Source organism: Culex pipiens, chromosome 1 (genome assembly GCF_016801865.2).
Source record: "Culex pipiens pallens isolate TS chromosome 1, TS_CPP_V2, whole genome shotgun sequence".
Classification (NCBI taxonomy): Eukaryota; Metazoa; Arthropoda; class Insecta; order Diptera; family Culicidae; genus Culex; species Culex pipiens.
In genome coordinates, this window is record NC_068937.1 from 88,781,481 (window position 1) to 88,798,286 (window position 16,806).

The window sequence follows — 16,806 nt, forward strand, 5'->3', positions numbered from 1 at the left end:
ACAGAACGGTACCCTGCACGAGTGTAGGGAAGACAGGATTGTTGCCTCTTGTGAAAGGACAATCTTTATCAATTAGTGGGTTGCGGGCTCCTATACGTGACGTATCAACTTGTAGGCAATGAAACGTGTTCAAAATGGGTTTGCTGTAAACTGAAAGGGTCAAGGCGGAAGCTTGACTGATTGCTTGTTTAGTTTATGTTGGGTCTTGAGTAAAATACTAACCTTAGGTACACGAGGTCACTATTAACGCACCAATTGAATTTTTTTATCTACTTTCAGTTGTTGGCTGGCCAACGATTTGTGGACGTTACGCTAGCGTGCGAAGGTCACCAGGTGCACTGCCACCGGCTGGTGTTGGCGGCATGTTCCACCTTTTTCGAGAACCTGCTGGGTGAGAACCCGTGCAAGCACCCCATTATTATCCTGCCGCGCGAGATCAAGCTGTGGGCAATCCAGGCGCTGGTAGATTTTATGTACAAAGGAGAGGTGAATGTATCTCAGAACGGACTGCCAGATCTGATGAAGTGTGCCGAAATTCTGAAAATCCGCGGCCTGTGCGGCTCGGATGCGGCCCTCAATCTCAACCAAGTTACCAGCCCAGGCGGAGGTAGCACCAGCAGCAGCAGCAACAGCGGAAGCAGTAACGCTGGAAACTCGTCTGCACAGCAGCGTGAATCGTCAAACCAAAGTGGCCAAAGGGGAACTAGTGAGTTGTAGAACTTCTCACAATCACGTTTCATTTCAACAGATCTTGTTTCACTTGCAGGTCCTCAAAGGATGGAACAGGGCAAGGGACAGCAAAACAGTGCTCTCAGCGGAACAACAACCAAAACTGGGGGGATTTTTTTAGAAACCTTAAACACAAACCCAGTAGCGTCATCGACGCCGACAAAGGTATTGTTTAATAGTTGAAAAAATATAAAAGTTTATTAAAATATCATAATTTTATACACGTTCCAGCAGGTACCTAGTCAGCAGCAACTGCAACAGCAACAAAACTTACACCAGAGTGGCGACGATGGCGACAATAGTGATAACGGGGGAAGTGGAAGCGAGATGTGCATCAAAACTGAGGATTTGATTATAGGTAAGAGGGATTTTATGTTTAGAATCTAGATTATGCTTCATTTTTTTTCTAATTTTAGATGAAGACGTTGGAAAGGGCGGTGATGACGAGGAAGAGTTGGAAATGGACGGAAACGACAAATTGCAAGCGGGTAAGTACAATATCAAAAGTATATTAGTGTAACAGGCGTGATGTTTGGAGTATTATTTTTCAAAATACTCAAATGTTAGAATTCACCTGCCTTCGACAAACGAATGCATTATAAAAATTGAAAATTATCAGTCAACATTTGTATGAGTACTCGTGCGTTTTTGCTTTGCTTGGAAGGCATTTCAAATCGATTTGGTAACCCGTATCGAAATTGAACAATAGCGAATAATAGTGGCCTCACGATGACGGCGAGCGAGTTGTTGGAAGATAGGTGTATTCTTGTAGAGCTCTAACGCTTGCTAAATTGTCTAATTCTTGATCAACTTGTAATGTCTGTCCATCTACTCTTTGCAGATGACGACGATGAAGACATAGAAGAGTACATCGAAAATGTAGATCAGTTTGGGGAGGAGCCTCAGAACAGTAACGGTGACAGTACCAATAACGAGTTCACAATCACCATCACTGACGAAAACAGTACTGGCTCCCAAAAGGCTACCTCTGAAGCACGGCCTCCCAAAGCAAAACCAATGTCCACCTCGCCTCCGCAGTCATCATCGTCGTCGCTACTTTCGTTACTGACACGTGGCTCGATTCGGGTCAAGTCGAATGAAAATCTGTTTGAAAACTACAAGCATCAGCAAGATCACAAAGAAGAGAACAAGTCCGCGTCACAGAAACACGTGTATTCGCAATACGGTGACGACGGTGGTGGTGGAACTGGTCTTCCTTCTTCTCTAGTGTACAACCGGAATACGATGGATATCTACGTGAAGCCAAAGAAAGGCGGTACCAGTACGGCCAGCAATCCGGACGTGTCCCTGGAGGATCCAGGCAGCGACACATCCGCCGATGGATACGAGAATATCATTTGTTCACCAAACTTTCCTCAGCTTAGTCGCAGCTCGATGATGAGCTTCCAGGACGACGATTACGACGATGACTTTGACATACAGATTCTGCCCGACGACAGTTCGATGACCAACGGGGACAGCGACACCGGCGGAGACGACGATCTGGTCTATCCGCCTCCGTTGCTGCCCTTCGGAAACTCGGAAACCAGCATTACCCGTGTGCCATCCGGAAAGTCTAACCGATCTTACGGTGGACCAGGACTGTCAACGTCTCGAAAGTCTGGCGGACGCGGAGGCAAGTCCGGAACCCGTCAGCCCCGGGAGATCAAGCCAGCGGTAGCGAACGGAGTCGCAATCGCTCCGTCGGCGTTTATACTGAGGAATCCGCGAGGGAACCAACCACGGTCCTACAATACGGATGCCCTCTGGAAAGCACTGATGGATGTGAAGGCGGGAGAAAGTATTTACAGGTATGACGTCATATGCTGCTTTTAATTTATTTTGTATCTCGTTTATTTATTTATATTATCTTTTTCATACATATTTCAATGATTTCATTTTAATATTTTGTTCGAAATTTAACCAGAAGGTTAAAGCTTATAATGTTTACAACTAGACTAAAACAGCTAGTTGGAAGCTGTTTGACTGAAGTTCCAAATGTTCCAAATGTTTTTTTTTTTCTTGGACCAATAATTTTCGAATCTTCAATTGAAAAATGTGGGCTAATTTGGTGAAGGCAGCTCGGTAACTGAATGTACCTATACAATTTTCTTTTTTAAATTATTAATTGAAGAATTGCGTGCCGAATGGCTTTTCTCTACAGTTTTTAAAAGTCACTACAACATGGCAAGGCCATAAACGATATACAAAAAAAAAAAACATGGATTTTGTAAAACCTTGCAATATTTTCGAAAAAAAAAAACATTTTTTTTTTTTATATTTTGGAATCCAGTTTAACATTTCAAAAGATCCAGTTTATTGAAAAATCGTCTGAAAAATTCCGTGTATCAATTATTTTTCTGAATATTCATCAATATTCACAACTTTGCTGAAGACACCAAATCGATCAGAAAATTTCTTCAAAAGATACAGTTTTTAGAATATTAACGTACAATTTTTGCATTGATAGTTGCCAAAATTGTATGGAGAAAATGGCACAAAATGGCTTCTACGATCATAAGGAGGCCCCAAAAAGTTTGAGCCAATTCAAAAAATTAAATCCATTTCTGGTTTTGGTGGTAAATTCCTCATTTCCAATTCATGTTTCCGAGTTGTTTGAGTCATGTTTTCGTCTTTAGTACCTATCTTAGTATCTTAATTTTAGGTCTTCTTGTTTGCTTTAATTTTACTTATACCATTTCTTTTTTGCTTATTTCTTCCTTCTTTTAATTAAAAAAAAAATGTGTTCGCCGTACCTCCTTCCTCCTGCAGAGCATCGCAAATCCACAAAGTTCCTCGCAAAACGCTTCGCAACTGGATGAAGCGATGGGACATCAAATCCGCCTACCCCATGCCACGGCAGCTAAAGGAAGCCGCGGAGAAAAAGCGAATCATCAAAGAACTGACCGAGCAAGCCCAGCAGCTGAGCGACGAACTGACGACGCATTAGGAGCTGGTCTCTAGGCTGCAAATGTCTAGGAACGAGAAGCGGGGCAAAATTACAAAAAGTACGAGAATGCAGGAAGTGAAGGATATAGAAACCGAAACCATTATATATATACGTTTTTACAATAAAAACAAGAATGAAATGATAGTCAGTTGGAAACAGATGGCAAAGAGATAGAGACAAATTTATGAATATATATACATATATTTTTTTTTCAGTTTTATTGTATAAGATAAATTTATAAGGAAACCAATGTGAAACTTCCCCAAGAAACGAAACAAAAACGGTTCAAAACAAATTCTAGTTCAATAGCGATTACCAAGATTGTCATATGTTTTAAAAAGTGTACCGTACAACAAAAACAAAACAAAATCTCCTGTGTTTAATTTTATAATTTTAATAATTTATAATAAGTTCACCTTCAACAAACAACTTTATGTAGCGAGTGTAGGTTTTAATTTTCTAAATGCACTTTCTGGGTAACTGTAGAACCATCTGTTGGTGTAATTTCATTTAGAGGAGTAAACCTACTTCTAGTCAAATGTTGTAAAATCACAAACATTAGCATCTCCCAAGGGCTTTATACGATTCTAGTTAAGCGGCTTTTAGTCACGATCGGTTGCAATGTACCATTTTAAGCGAGTGTAGGATATTTCATATACTTTTTAAACAAAATTCATATATTTTACTAACATTATGTTCTCGGCACCAATATAATCCATACAATTAGTCAGTACTTATTAGCATGGGATTTCGACGAGTGTTACACACGACCAGTCTTATTTCATTTAGTTACTATTTTGAACCATACTAGTGTCGTTTCGTAACCAAAAAAATAATAAGAAGAAGTGAAAGCCAATAAAAACTACATTGAACAAACCAAAGCCATCGCAATTCTTACTTACTTTGCTTCGAAAATCAGACGAATAATTGCCAAAATGCCGTCAAATATTCCTCTTAAACTCGATTATGTTTTTTATTCGTATTTAGAGTTTGCCATGGCGAACGTCACGTGTGAGTATGATAGTGGAAGCAACAACGGAACAGCATCGACTGGGCAGCCACCAGCGGGTGCAAATGCAAATGGCCGGCGAGTACGCCGTTCCGAAACTTTGCTAAGCCAGGCAGCCGACTTTGTATCAAACGGTCAAACATTTCAAACGGTCAGCGACATGTTCAACATTCCAATTTCGACCATCAGGTAATGTGTTTGTCCCTCCTATCACTTTTAAATCATGTTCCAAACCAACTATTCAACTCCTTCCAGGTTCTACATGGCTCGGAAGGGCATCCTGCCACGAAGGAAGCGCGGTCGAACGGCCATTCTGCCCTATGTAGTAACCGGAACTAGCCAGATTCCCCTAGCCGTACCTTCGTCGTCATCAGCATCAGCGTCTGCATCTGCAGGCGTTGTGTCGAACGCCAATCAGTTTCCAGCAACCAGTTTCAACCTACAGCAACGTAGTCGAAGTCGTTCTTCAAGCCCAGCAGAACTGCTGAGTTTTGCAAACTACAAACTACCTGAACTTAGGCCGAAACTCGTTTAGTTTTATTTGGGCGCTGAGAAAACGAAATATTGTATCAATTTGTAGAATTCGCCACCTTAATGTACATTCACACTCAGGAACCAAACCAAATCCAACACGTATTGCTTCAGAGCTATCTTTTCAGTGTATGACTAAATTTTAGCTGGATACAAATTATCGATTTTAGCAAATGATAAACCGACAGAGATTATTCATGTAAAAGTGTGATAAGTAATATAAACTGCTTGAACAGGTTTAGTGCACCAAACAGTATCAATTCGTATAATTTCAAACTGGTCATTTTATGAAGTGAAATGCATTGAATAATGGTTGTAAAATTCGAATAACTTCAGAAAAAAAAAAACTGTATTCAAGTTAACGAAATTCATACGTATGACAGAAACATAGAAAAAAATAGTAATTTTGCAGTAAAACAATAATTTGTTCAGATTTTGACCAAGCAAGTAACTTAACATTGAAAAAAACGATTGTTATATTTTAACTTTACATTACTGCCTTTATAAGCATTTTATTTTTACTTGCAATTTTAGGCTTATTTTTATTATAAAAGAAAGTCCCCGATCACGACATTTAGTAATATTTTTTTATCGTTTTTTCTCGGGAATAAAACAAGTCAAGGAGCTATTAGACTACGGCAAACAACAAAAAAAACTCACAACAAACAATTTTTTTTACAGTTTGGCAGTCGGAAATGGTTTTAATTTCTCATGAACTGGCACACCATTAGACATTATCCTTTTTATATTTGCCGAAAAAAAACACGCAAGAAATTGTTGTAGATCGTAGGTATAATAAATGTTCTATCGTATAAATGGTTTCCATAATTTAATTGTTTTTTGGGCAAAATATCACACCAAATTCCACAACAGCGCAACAGTAAAAAAAAGTAAGTCATTCCAAGTTCCCTAAGGGTACCGAAACCTAAGGGTATCGGGGCCGGCATTCACAAAGTGGAATGTTAACAAGTTTTTTATTGTGAATGTTGACAACCCATAAGTCGCCTTCCCTAAGGACCAGCTTGTGGTAGGTAATACACTACTTTCCGTTTACTAAGCATTCGAAATCTAGAAGCGAAAAGATCACCAGTTGTGTTGCTCCAAGCCGGGATTTGAACCCCGATCTACCGCTTACGAGGCGGAAGTTGTAACCACTAGGCTACGTGGCTCCATGGCTTTCTATACAGCCTTGACGTGGCTCGGTCAGTAGATGGGCAGAAAATGGATTTGTATGCCTGTGTGGATCAATCGGACCCACAATCCAGAGATCGACGAATTGAAGCCCGGGGCTGGCGAAAAAAATCTAAGTGTTTTTATTTTTGACGTTGGAATTCTATTTTTCATGTCATCCTAGTGGACAGGTTTTGCCGAGCTTCCGTGGCCGTGAGGTTACGGGTTTCGCCTTGTAAGCGGAAGGTGATGGGTTCGATTCCTGTCTGGCTCGGCAAAGTCAGATCCTTTAAAAGAGTAAATATGCTCACTGGGAATTCTGACCGGTAGGAGATGGGTTTCAACTAGCGGCGTGCTGGGTTTCCAATCCAAAGTGGTATCCAGGTTTTTAAGCGAAGATGGCGTTCGAATGGTGAACGCCCAAAATGTCAAAATCGCGCAGTAGCACCAACATTAGAAAAAAAATGTGGCTGTCATGCCATGGCACATTTTTTCGTAATGTTGGTACCACTGCGTGATTTTGACATTTCGGGCGTTCACCTTTCGAACGCCATTTTCGCTTAAAAACCTGGATACGCACATCGGAAGGAACCGGTCAAGGAAAATTTCAAATGGGCAGCAGCGGCAGCGAAAGCAAGCCAGAGAGGGTGAAGAAAAACCCCAAGAAAACGCTCCCTCTCCTTTGTTCTGCTGTTCGTAAAGCTGTTTCTTGACCCCTTTCCTTCCGATCTCCATACTAGCCTTAAAGGCTAGTATTCAGATCGGAAGGAAAGGAGTCAAACCAAATTTCCAGTTATGATTTTTGGGTGTTTTTGAAACCGCTTTGAGTCAGGGGTATTAAAAAACACCCAAAAAGCAAATACTGAAAATTTGGTTTATTGGACCTTTAAAAAAAACCCCAAAATTTTATCTTGTATGAAAAAATGGAAAAAAAATCGTCCCGTTTCCCCTTGAAAAAAATTTCATGATACACTCAAACCCCGATGGTTTGACACCAACTGTTGTCAAACGAACGGGGTCACTTTTTAGTTTGACACCCCTTTTACACGGAGTTCACATACACTACCAAACGTTTATTTTGATAGTGTGCGTGAGCGCCGTGTAAAAAGTGACAGTTCGTCACTTTTTAGTTTGACTTCCCGCATAATCAAATACCAAAGGTGAAACTGTCGAAATCATAAGAAAATTATTTCTGGTATGGTTACCATTTGTGATATTGTTGATATAATGTCACGACCATATAACAAAATTAAAATTGTACTATTTCCCGAATTGTTACACTTATCTTAACATATTCGAATGGTTGATTTATTCCCCTACAATTTAATGAACGCTATCTATTCGTCATACGATTAGGATGGTTCGAAACAGCTATTGTTAGAACATAATAGTACTGTAGCCGGTATGATAAAAGTTATGATACTCGGTATGATTTAGTCAAAGAAACCTAAGCGGAAAATTTCCTAAGTCCTAATAATTGAAACAATTGCACAACAATTAATGGTACGATATAATTATTCCTCATATGTTTGGTATTATTTCAAACAGTTTTTGTATGATTGAGCCAAAAATGAATTTTAGCGAAAATTTTCTTAAGTCCCAATGATTGAAACAATTGTTCAACAATTCATGGAGAAATATAACTTTTCGCCATATGGTAAGGATTTTTCGGAACAGCTATTGTTAAAACATAAGGGTACCATAGCCGACGTAGTATTTCCAACTTGAAGTTCAGCGAAAAACTCTTAAGTCCCAATAATCCAAACAATTGTACAACAATTCATGGAACGATATAACTGTTCGCCAAACGCTTAGGATTATTTGAAACAGGTATTGTATGATTGAGCCAAATGAACTAGAGCAAAAAAAAATCTTAAGTCCGAATAATTCAAATAATACTTTAACAATTCATGGAACGATATACCTGAAATATGGCGAAAAATTTCCTAAGTCCCAACAATTCAAACCATTGTTCAACAATTCATGGAACGATATACCTGAATTATGGCGAAAATTTTCCTAAGTCCCAACAATTCAAACCATTGTTCAACAATTCATGGAACGATATACCTGAATTCAGCGAAAATTTTCCTAAGTCCCAACAATTTAAACCATTGTTCAACAATTCATGGAACGATATACCTGTTTGCCATATAGTTTGTATGTAAAGCTAATTTATTTTCGTGATAATTTTTATAAGTCCAAATAATTTAAACAATTGATTGACCATTATCAGAACGACAACTGTTCGCCATGTGATTGGTCTATAATTTATTTGTATGGTTCTACTACACATGTTACGATATATTTACGATAAATTTTGAGGCCACATTTCATAATAAAATGCATTTTAAACCGCCAAACGTTATGTAACTGAGATAGCTCAATTAGTTAAGGCGGCAGCACCACGGAAGAATCAACAGGAGACATCATCATCAAGCGGTAACAAATCCCGGACATTACAAAAAAAACGCTAACCATTAATAATCATATACTTTCCATTCCCGTTAAATCCACAGTTCCCAAAACATTTGTAAAGTTTATTTTTTGGCTCCTCCCTTTTCAAATGGTGTCGGTAAGTGTCGGTAAAGCAGTTCACCATTTAAAATCATATTTTATTAATTTGTGGTACGGTTCACATAAAATGAGAATTGAACAGTTTGGGGTAGGGTACGACTATGATCCACGAAAAAAATCCCTTGTAAAAATGTATTGTAACATAACCTAACGACCTATTTAATAAATTGTAGGATTGTTTGGGGAATGGAAAATGTACGGTTGCACCCTATTTGGTGTATTATCAAGATCATTTAGGAAAAATCATTCGACAAATGGTGACTGTATGGTTGTTGACTATGCGGGTTTGACCAACCAACGGGGTACAAACTAAAAAAGTGTCAAACGAAAAAGTGACCAACCACCGGGGGTCGAGTGTAAAGTTTGCGCAGACTTTCGGACTGACATTGCCAATTTTTCACAATGTCTACTGCAGAGTTTTCAACCCTCGATATGGCATCCATGGTTACAACGGTGAAAGTCATACAAACAAAAACAACGCATTTTGCAACCGCCAACCGTCAATTTTGTAAAGTTTAAATTATTTCCATTTCAAATGGTAACTTATTTAGCGCCTTATTATGAGTGCCAACCAAACAATTATTGCGGACGTGAACTCGCTGACCGGGGACGAACTGGCGGAGCAGTACCGGCGATTGGCCGAAACCTACAAATCACTCAAACGGACCTACGAAGATGAGCTGCAAACGAGCTACGAACTTCGCCGAAACTACCAAACCGCGCAGGAATCGGTCACCTACATGACCGCGGAGTTAGACTCGATCGACTCTGTGCACAAGGTCGAGCTGGGTGAGATATTGAGGTTCTTCGGTGAGTCAGAAACTGATGTTTTGTGTTTTTAGAAAAAGTAGGAGAAAAGTATTCTCAGTCACTAACCGCTCTAAAGGAGACCAACTCGGAACTAAAGCAGCAAAATGCGGCTCATGAAACGACCATCGAATGTTTGCAACAGCAGATGAATCAACTGAATGAAAAGATCGAAGAGTTGGAGTCGGCTGGCTCGAAGGCAGATTCGATTGCGGGGAATGTCTCGCTTAGTACGGAGAAGGAATCGTTTCTGGAACGTGAAAATGAAGAACTGAAGCAGTTGGTCTCGGATCAGCAGGAGAAAATTGATACGCTAATGCTTCAGATGGTCAATTCCGAAAGCAAGTTGGAGAATCTGAAAGAGAAACTCGCCTGCATTGAGGACAATCTGAGCGCGAAGAAGCAAGAGCTCGAGGAATTGCAAACGATGCTGGAATCAACGCAGGATGAGAACATGCGACTCAACGCTGACCTGGCGGCGCTCAACAGTGTCCCCGACGATGCCAACAAAAAGGGCAACTCTTTGTTTGCGGAGGTTGATGATCAGCGGCAGAAAATGATCGATATGTTGCAGGCTCAGCGGAAACGTTATTTGGAGATGAAAAAGTTACACACCGAGAGTCAGTTCCAGATCCGGCGGCTGACCCGAGAGAATCGCGAACTCTGTGACGATATAAGGACGTGCAGCGAACTTTTTTTGAAAGCGGACAGTAGCTTCCGAGACGAGATGAACCGGCAAATTAGCCAACTGACCGAAGAAGTACAACGGTTACGCGATCAGCTTGCTTCAACCGAACGATTGCTGGTTGATCGAACGAGCGGAACGGGCTGGGTGGACCCTTTTGTCGCGTATTACCGAAACGAAACAAACACTCTCAAAAATCAGCTGTTTCAATCCCAAATGGCCAAGCGTCTCGTGGACGAGATCTGCTTCGAGGCGCAGCAGGATTTGGCCAAGTGGCGATTCGAAGCACTCAAGTCACGCTACACCATAATCAACCGGGAATCGCTGCTGGAGGAACATGAGATTGCGTTCCCGTCGTTCGATTCAATGCAGGCCGGAATTCACATCGACGATAATCTGATCCGACAGGCTAAGCCACACATTTCCTTCTCAATGGGAACCGCCAAGGCAGACCAGAAGCAGAGCGAACTTGACTTGCTGTCCGATCTTCACATCGACGTCACAATTCCTACCGTGGACACGTTGTCCAAACTTAAAACACCATCCCTTCTACTGCCGCCGCCACCCCCTCCCCCACCACCGGCCGTCACACCCGCCCCCTCTGCAAATATCGAGGAAGAGATCCTTACCCCGCTGGCCACTCCACTGGTCACGCCCGTTCAATCTCCCCGGTCGGTCAAGAAAGAAGTTGGCACCGCCGAGCGATGCACGCCGCTGGTTTACCGGAACCTTGTTTTTACACCAAACGACAAACCACTCAGCGAGAAGAAAAATCCACCGGCGAGTGGGGCGGTCGTCTCTGCTGCCGAAGGAAAGGAAAATGTTCCCTGTGCTGGTAGGACACTTGTAGCTAGTTCGAAATTCAAATGTAAAGATTTAATGCTTACTTTCAAATTACAGAGCCCCAACAGTCGCAATCGCAGAGCAAATCGTGGGGTTGGATTTCGGAGAAGCGGACCAAGAACAACGTGGTTATCAGACGGTTTAAATTTCCCGATCGGAAGGCGACCCCAGCGAACGAGAAACAGACCGAGCAGTAGCTACTTGTGGCCGCTGGGAACGGGGCTTGAATGTTTACTCGTATCTGCAATATTGTATTCCTTTTGTAGTTTTTGTTCGATTCATCTAAGACTAGAAAATGTTTAATTTGAAATAAATATTATAGACTCAATCTTGATTTGTTTTACTTTCGACGCTTTCGACAGCCATGAAGAACGTGCAGATGAACAGTTTGGGGCAAATTCTCGCTGAATTTAGCTGAAAAGGTCCTATAAGCTATTGTGTTTCGTATGTTTATAGAACATTTAAAAAAAATCTAGAATTGTTGACAATCAACATCAATTTTCATATCTGAAAAATTCACGTGTTTGAAAAAAATCGGAAATAAGCAAAGCTTGCTCGGGATGCCATGTAAGAAAAAGTTTTCAAAAAACTTACAGAAAGTGCAATGAGAAAAGAATAGGTAAATAGAAAGCTTAAAAACATATTTAAATATTTTTTCCCGCTTTCTAGCCCAAATAATCCCACAAAGAGACCCTCAAATAATTAAAAAATATTTTAGAACAGGCCGCACTTTGCGCAATTAGGATTTACGCCGACTCGATTTTTAGGTTAGAAATTTGACAGTTCGGCTGCACTGTTTACATTTTTTTGCACGTGTGTAAGTAAAAATGTGTGTGCGTGTGCGCTCGTGACGTCACGCTGTAAAACCTAATTAGGGAGCGTTCTTTTATTACGTAACGCAAAATTTGGGATTTTTGACCCCCCCCTTTGTAACAAATCGTAACAGATGAGCCATCCCCCCTACCCCCCCTGTAACGCGTATCGCAAAGTCTTTTTGCAAATTTTTATGAGTGCTTAAATGAAAATTTTGCGTTACGTAACAGAATTTTTCAGCACACCCCCCCTCCCCCAATTTTCGCAACATTTCGTAACAGACACCGACACCCCCTCCCCCCCCCTAACTGCGTTACGTAATAAAAGAACGCTCCCTTAGGTTTTACAGCGTGACGTCACGAGCGCACACGCACACACATTTTTACTTAGACACACGTGCAAAAAATGTAAACAGTGCAGCCGAACTGTCAAATTTCTAACCTAAAAATCAAGTCGGCGTAAAACCTAATAGCCAGACTGACGCTCGCTAGAACCGCAGAATGTTAAATTATCTTGCCAAGCATAGAGCTTTATGACGTTTCGCGTACACACACTAGCGCACCATTTGATTTTGCTGGCCGGACAAAATTTAACCTAACTTTTTTTTCGTGTACGTACACGCAATACATACGGACGTAGATTACTCTATAATACATACTTTTATACAGGTCGCTCTTCTCTATTTACTGATAACTTGGAAGGTAATTTTCCTCCACCTCTTTCATCGTCTTGCAAAACTTCTGCAAGAGAGAGCTGATGAAAAGTAGGTACGGGAAAACTCAGCAATTGTTTTTTTCTGGCTGCAGGATTCTGCAGGCACGGGAATAAATGTTAGAAATCGTTGACCGACATAAACAAATCTGAATACCGAGATCCTCGTTCACATTGTACGTTTGATCGATATGAATCATTTTTAAACTATTCTAAATCCAGTGGGACTTTCTCAATAACATTTCGTTTGAATTTATCAACTCAGCTCAGATAAGCACAGACCATCAGACTTAAAAGTTAAGACAACTGTTTTGTTTGGCTTGTTTTCTGTTGATTGATTTCTCTACTTTGCGTTGAATCAATAAAGTTTCACATCTGATAGTCCGTGAGTCAAATAAAAAAACGAAACAAAATATGTTTGTACAATTATAAAAATAAGACTTATTATTGTGTGTACCACAGTATCCTCAGCTTTTATTCTTTTACACATTATTAATAAACTGGAAAGTTCAGCACTAGAACTGATAGACATCAAGCCTAATCCGTCCCCTTCCTTAACCGAGTTGGCTTACTTCTTGGCAGCAGCCTTGGCGGCCTTCAGCGGCTGCTTTCCCTTGCGAGCACGTCGGGCGTTTTCCAGGGCCCTGTGTTTCGCGAAGCGCTTAGCCTTGCCCTCAGCCTTGATCGAGGCGACCTTCTTGGCGCGGGTTTCCTTGTTCTGGGCCACCTGCTTCTCACGGTTCTTCTCCGAAGCCAGGAACTTGAGCGCGGGGTTCTTCTTGCCCAGCTCGATCTTGCGAGCCTTGAACGACGCAACGATGCGTTCGTACTTGCGTTTCTTGGACGCCAAAAGGGCACGACGCTTGGTCACCTCGGCGTACGGGTTCAGTTTCACCAGCTGCAGAGTGTTGGTCAGCGGGTTGAGGCGACGCACGTGACGGTGGACAGTCTTCTTGGCTGGCTTCAGAACCTTGCGGATTTCATCGCTCTTCAGCAGACGGGCCAGGTCGGTGTTGGCCATGATCGGGTTCGGCAAGTTGTAGTCCTTCTTGACGGTGGACTTGTTCTTCCAGGTGCCGTAGATCTCGTTCAGCTGGGCGAAAGCGGACTCGGTCCACACGCACAGACGACCGACGTGGCCACCGGGAGCCAGCTTCAGCAGATTCAGCCGAGTCACCTTCATGGTATCGACACCAGGAATGTTGCGGAAGGCCTTGCGCAGACCCTCATCCTTGGCGTAGATGACCAGCGGTCCACGACGCTGAACACGACGACGGTTGCGCATCTTACCGCGACCGGCACGCAGACGCTGCGACTTGTACACCTTCTGGACATCGGCCCAGACCTTGGAACGGCGCAGGAAAGCGACGGCCTGCTTAGTCTTCTGGAACTTCTGGACATCGTCCGAAACAACCAGCGGCAACTCCGACAGTCCATCGATAACGTGGCCTAAAAATAAGAATAATTTTGTTTACTAATTCGTTGCTCCATCTTGCGAAATTCAACTCACCTCTGGACTGGACCAGAGCCGGCACACCGGATGCGGCGATGGCCGAAACCAGAGCGTAACGCTTCAGGTTCACGTTGATCTTGCGGTGCCAACGGCGCCAGGTCTTGGTCGGGGCAAACATACGTCCACCACGGCACATGTTACCGAACGCACCCTGGCCAGAGCGGTGGGTACCACCACCACGGACACGGGGAATACGGGCCACGGCACGACCGGTACCCCAGGATTCGGCCGAGGTCTGGTGACCGGCGGCCTCGCTCACGGCGTACGGCTGGCGCCTGTTACGGCGCATCAGCTGCGAGACCTCGCTCACCACATCGGGCCGGATCGGAGCCTTGAACACGTACGGCAACGCAATGTTCTTGTCCTTCACGGCCTCATTCTTCTCCGTGTAGATGCTGACCAGCGGGCGAGATGCCGTCAAACTCTAAAATAAAATCGAAAAGAAAAACAGGTTAAGATCAGAATGCTGCTTCCAATCCGACAGAGACTGTTCACGAGATAAACAAAGGTGGCGCAGACATCGAAGGAGGCAGGGTTGTAAACAAACGCCGTTTCCGGCGCGATTCCGCTTAAAAGTGCACTTGTCCGGTGGAACAACCTAACCGAAGGCAGCCACACGGCCGCGACTCGCGGATCGAGGCGTTCCGTCGCCGGAACAGAATGTCTCTACGCACATATCAACACACACATTGCCCCCTGTCAAAAATCCACCGGTGTCAAACACGTGCAAAAAGTCCAATTTTCGCCGAAATCCGGCGGTCGATTCTCGCAACTAAACCATCCTTCGATGTGCAGCCTCTTTCCGAATTGTTTCAACGCAATACCAACCATTTTCGCTTGCGATTTCACTAGTAAAACCCAAAAATAGTCGCGACTTAAATTTGTTTAAGGACGTCCGCCATGCCACGGAGGACTGAAAAAGAAATAGCTAAAGCGGAAACAGTCGTGCGTCTCTTTTCTTGCAAGAAAATCGCGATTTTCAAGACAGCGCAGCGCTCTCTGGCGGTCAGTCCGCGAAACTTGAAATTCTAAAACGCTCGGCCCAGTTTTGCTGCATGGGTTTCTGTTGAAATGTCAAAGAGTGCTTGGTGTTTGTTTACGATTGCCGGCATTAAAAACAGTTTCAAGCGCATAAATTCGCCAATTTTTCTTATCAAAAATACTTTTAAATGGCTGGTGAAGTGCTAGTGGATGCTCTGCCTTATATAGATCTTGGATATGATGATCCAGGAGTGCGCGAAGCGGTAATTAAATTCCACAGATTGAAGTACTTTTTTCCCTTCGAGCCAATTTCAGTTTTCGGCAATTTCAATTTCAGGCCATTGCCATGGTGGAGGAGGAATGCCGCCGGTATCGTCCCACCAAAAACTACCTCGAGCACCTGCCAGCGCTCAGCACGTCCGCTTTCGAGACGGACCTTATGACCACCGAGTTTGAACGCATTCAGAACCGGTTACCGATGGAACCCGTAAGTCAAGTACAATAAATGCCATTTTCACACTTTGTAAAGCAACACATTTACCGTCCTTCAAGGTTTCCATGAAACGCTACGAACTGCCCCCTCCTCCGGCAGGAAAAATGTCCGAAGTATCGGCGTGGATGGAGAGTGTGGAAAATTCGATGGCCCAGTTGGAACATCAAGCAGTTCGAGCGCTGAACCTCGAGCTTATGCAGGAGTATGGCTGCGAAATGTGGAAGTCCTACCTGGAAGTGCTAACGGCGATGCAGGCAAAGGCCCAAGCCAGACTTGAAGCGGTCAAAAAGGAAATACAAGACGTCAACTGGAAGCGTAAATCGAAACAGACCAAGGGCGGCGAAAAGCTCCGTTCGCTGGAGGCCCAGTGGGTCATGCTGGTATCAAAGAATTACGAAATCGAGCAGGCGTGCTCCAAGTTGGAAGAGAAAATTTATCAGAAGAAAACTGGAAAAGGCATGGTGAATAATAGCAGTGGAGAAAACATTAACAATGAAAACCTATCAGCATAAACAATAAAAGAAGCCTAAACCTAATGCATTTGTTTCGTTATACCTAGTTTGGTGATTTATTTTGTTTTTTGAATGCTTGACTCAATTTATTGCAGTATTGTATAACGCTCAGCGATTCTATGACAATTTCCGGAATTCCATTTCCCGGAATGGACGTTTTCCGGAATGGACATTATCCGGAATGGACATTTTTCGGAATGGACGTTATCCGGAATGAAATTTCCCGGAATGGTCATTTCCCGGAAAAAATGAGTTTTTTTATATTACCTGATTTGACAATTAATGGAATTTGCCTACTCGCTTACTTGTGGTTAAGAATTATTAAGTTTGTATCCCGTTAGTTTGACCTAGTCACATTTAAGGAACTTGTTATTTTGCCAACAATATGAATGTGAAAAAAAAAATTTGGTAGAATTTAGTCTCAAAAGTCAACTGATTAACAAAAGAAGGGAAAATTCTTACATAACATCACATTGAAAGAA

The 16,806-nt window shown here is 42.5% G+C and overlaps 4 protein-coding genes across 4 annotated transcripts; 3 read left to right on the forward strand and 1 right to left on the reverse strand.

Annotated features, from left to right (window-relative positions):
* Positions 1–213: 213 nt before the first annotated feature.
* LOC120430501 (sex determination protein fruitless-like) lies at positions 214–4,212 on the forward strand (the record flags this gene model as incomplete). The annotated part of the gene is made up of 6 exons (XM_039595598.2): positions 214–706; positions 767–894; positions 961–1,087; positions 1,146–1,217; positions 1,571–2,540; positions 3,502–4,212. Coding segments are annotated over 6 exons (1,968 nt in total), but the record flags the coding sequence as incomplete, so codon positions are not given.
* Positions 4,213–9,417: 5,205 nt separating this feature from the next.
* Positions 9,418–11,629, forward strand: LOC120430494 (protein Spindly). The gene is made up of 3 exons (XM_039595590.2): positions 9,418–9,755; positions 9,809–11,293; positions 11,359–11,629. The coding sequence occupies exons 1-3, from the start codon at positions 9,527–9,529 to the stop codon at positions 11,496–11,498; spliced, it is 1,854 nt and encodes a 617-aa protein (XP_039451524.1). The 5' UTR covers positions 9,418–9,526; the 3' UTR covers positions 11,499–11,629.
* Positions 11,630–13,238: 1,609 nt separating this feature from the next.
* LOC120430495 (60S ribosomal protein L4) lies at positions 13,239–15,316 on the reverse strand. Its single transcript, XM_039595592.2, has 3 exons — positions 15,167–15,316; positions 14,336–14,762; positions 13,239–14,274 (listed from the first exon to the last, which is right to left on the reverse strand). Exons 1-3 carry the CDS (start codon positions 15,167–15,169, stop codon positions 13,394–13,396), a joined length of 1,311 nt encoding a protein of 436 aa, XP_039451526.1. The 5' UTR covers positions 15,170–15,316; the 3' UTR covers positions 13,239–13,393.
* A 92-nt stretch (positions 15,317–15,408) lies between these two features.
* LOC120430496 (pre-mRNA-splicing factor SPF27) lies at positions 15,409–16,348 on the forward strand. The gene is made up of 3 exons (XM_039595593.2): positions 15,409–15,582; positions 15,657–15,806; positions 15,872–16,348. The coding sequence occupies exons 1-3, from the start codon at positions 15,508–15,510 to the stop codon at positions 16,322–16,324; spliced, it is 678 nt and encodes a 225-aa protein (XP_039451527.1). The 5' UTR covers positions 15,409–15,507; the 3' UTR covers positions 16,325–16,348.
* Positions 16,349–16,806: the final 458 nt, after the last annotated feature.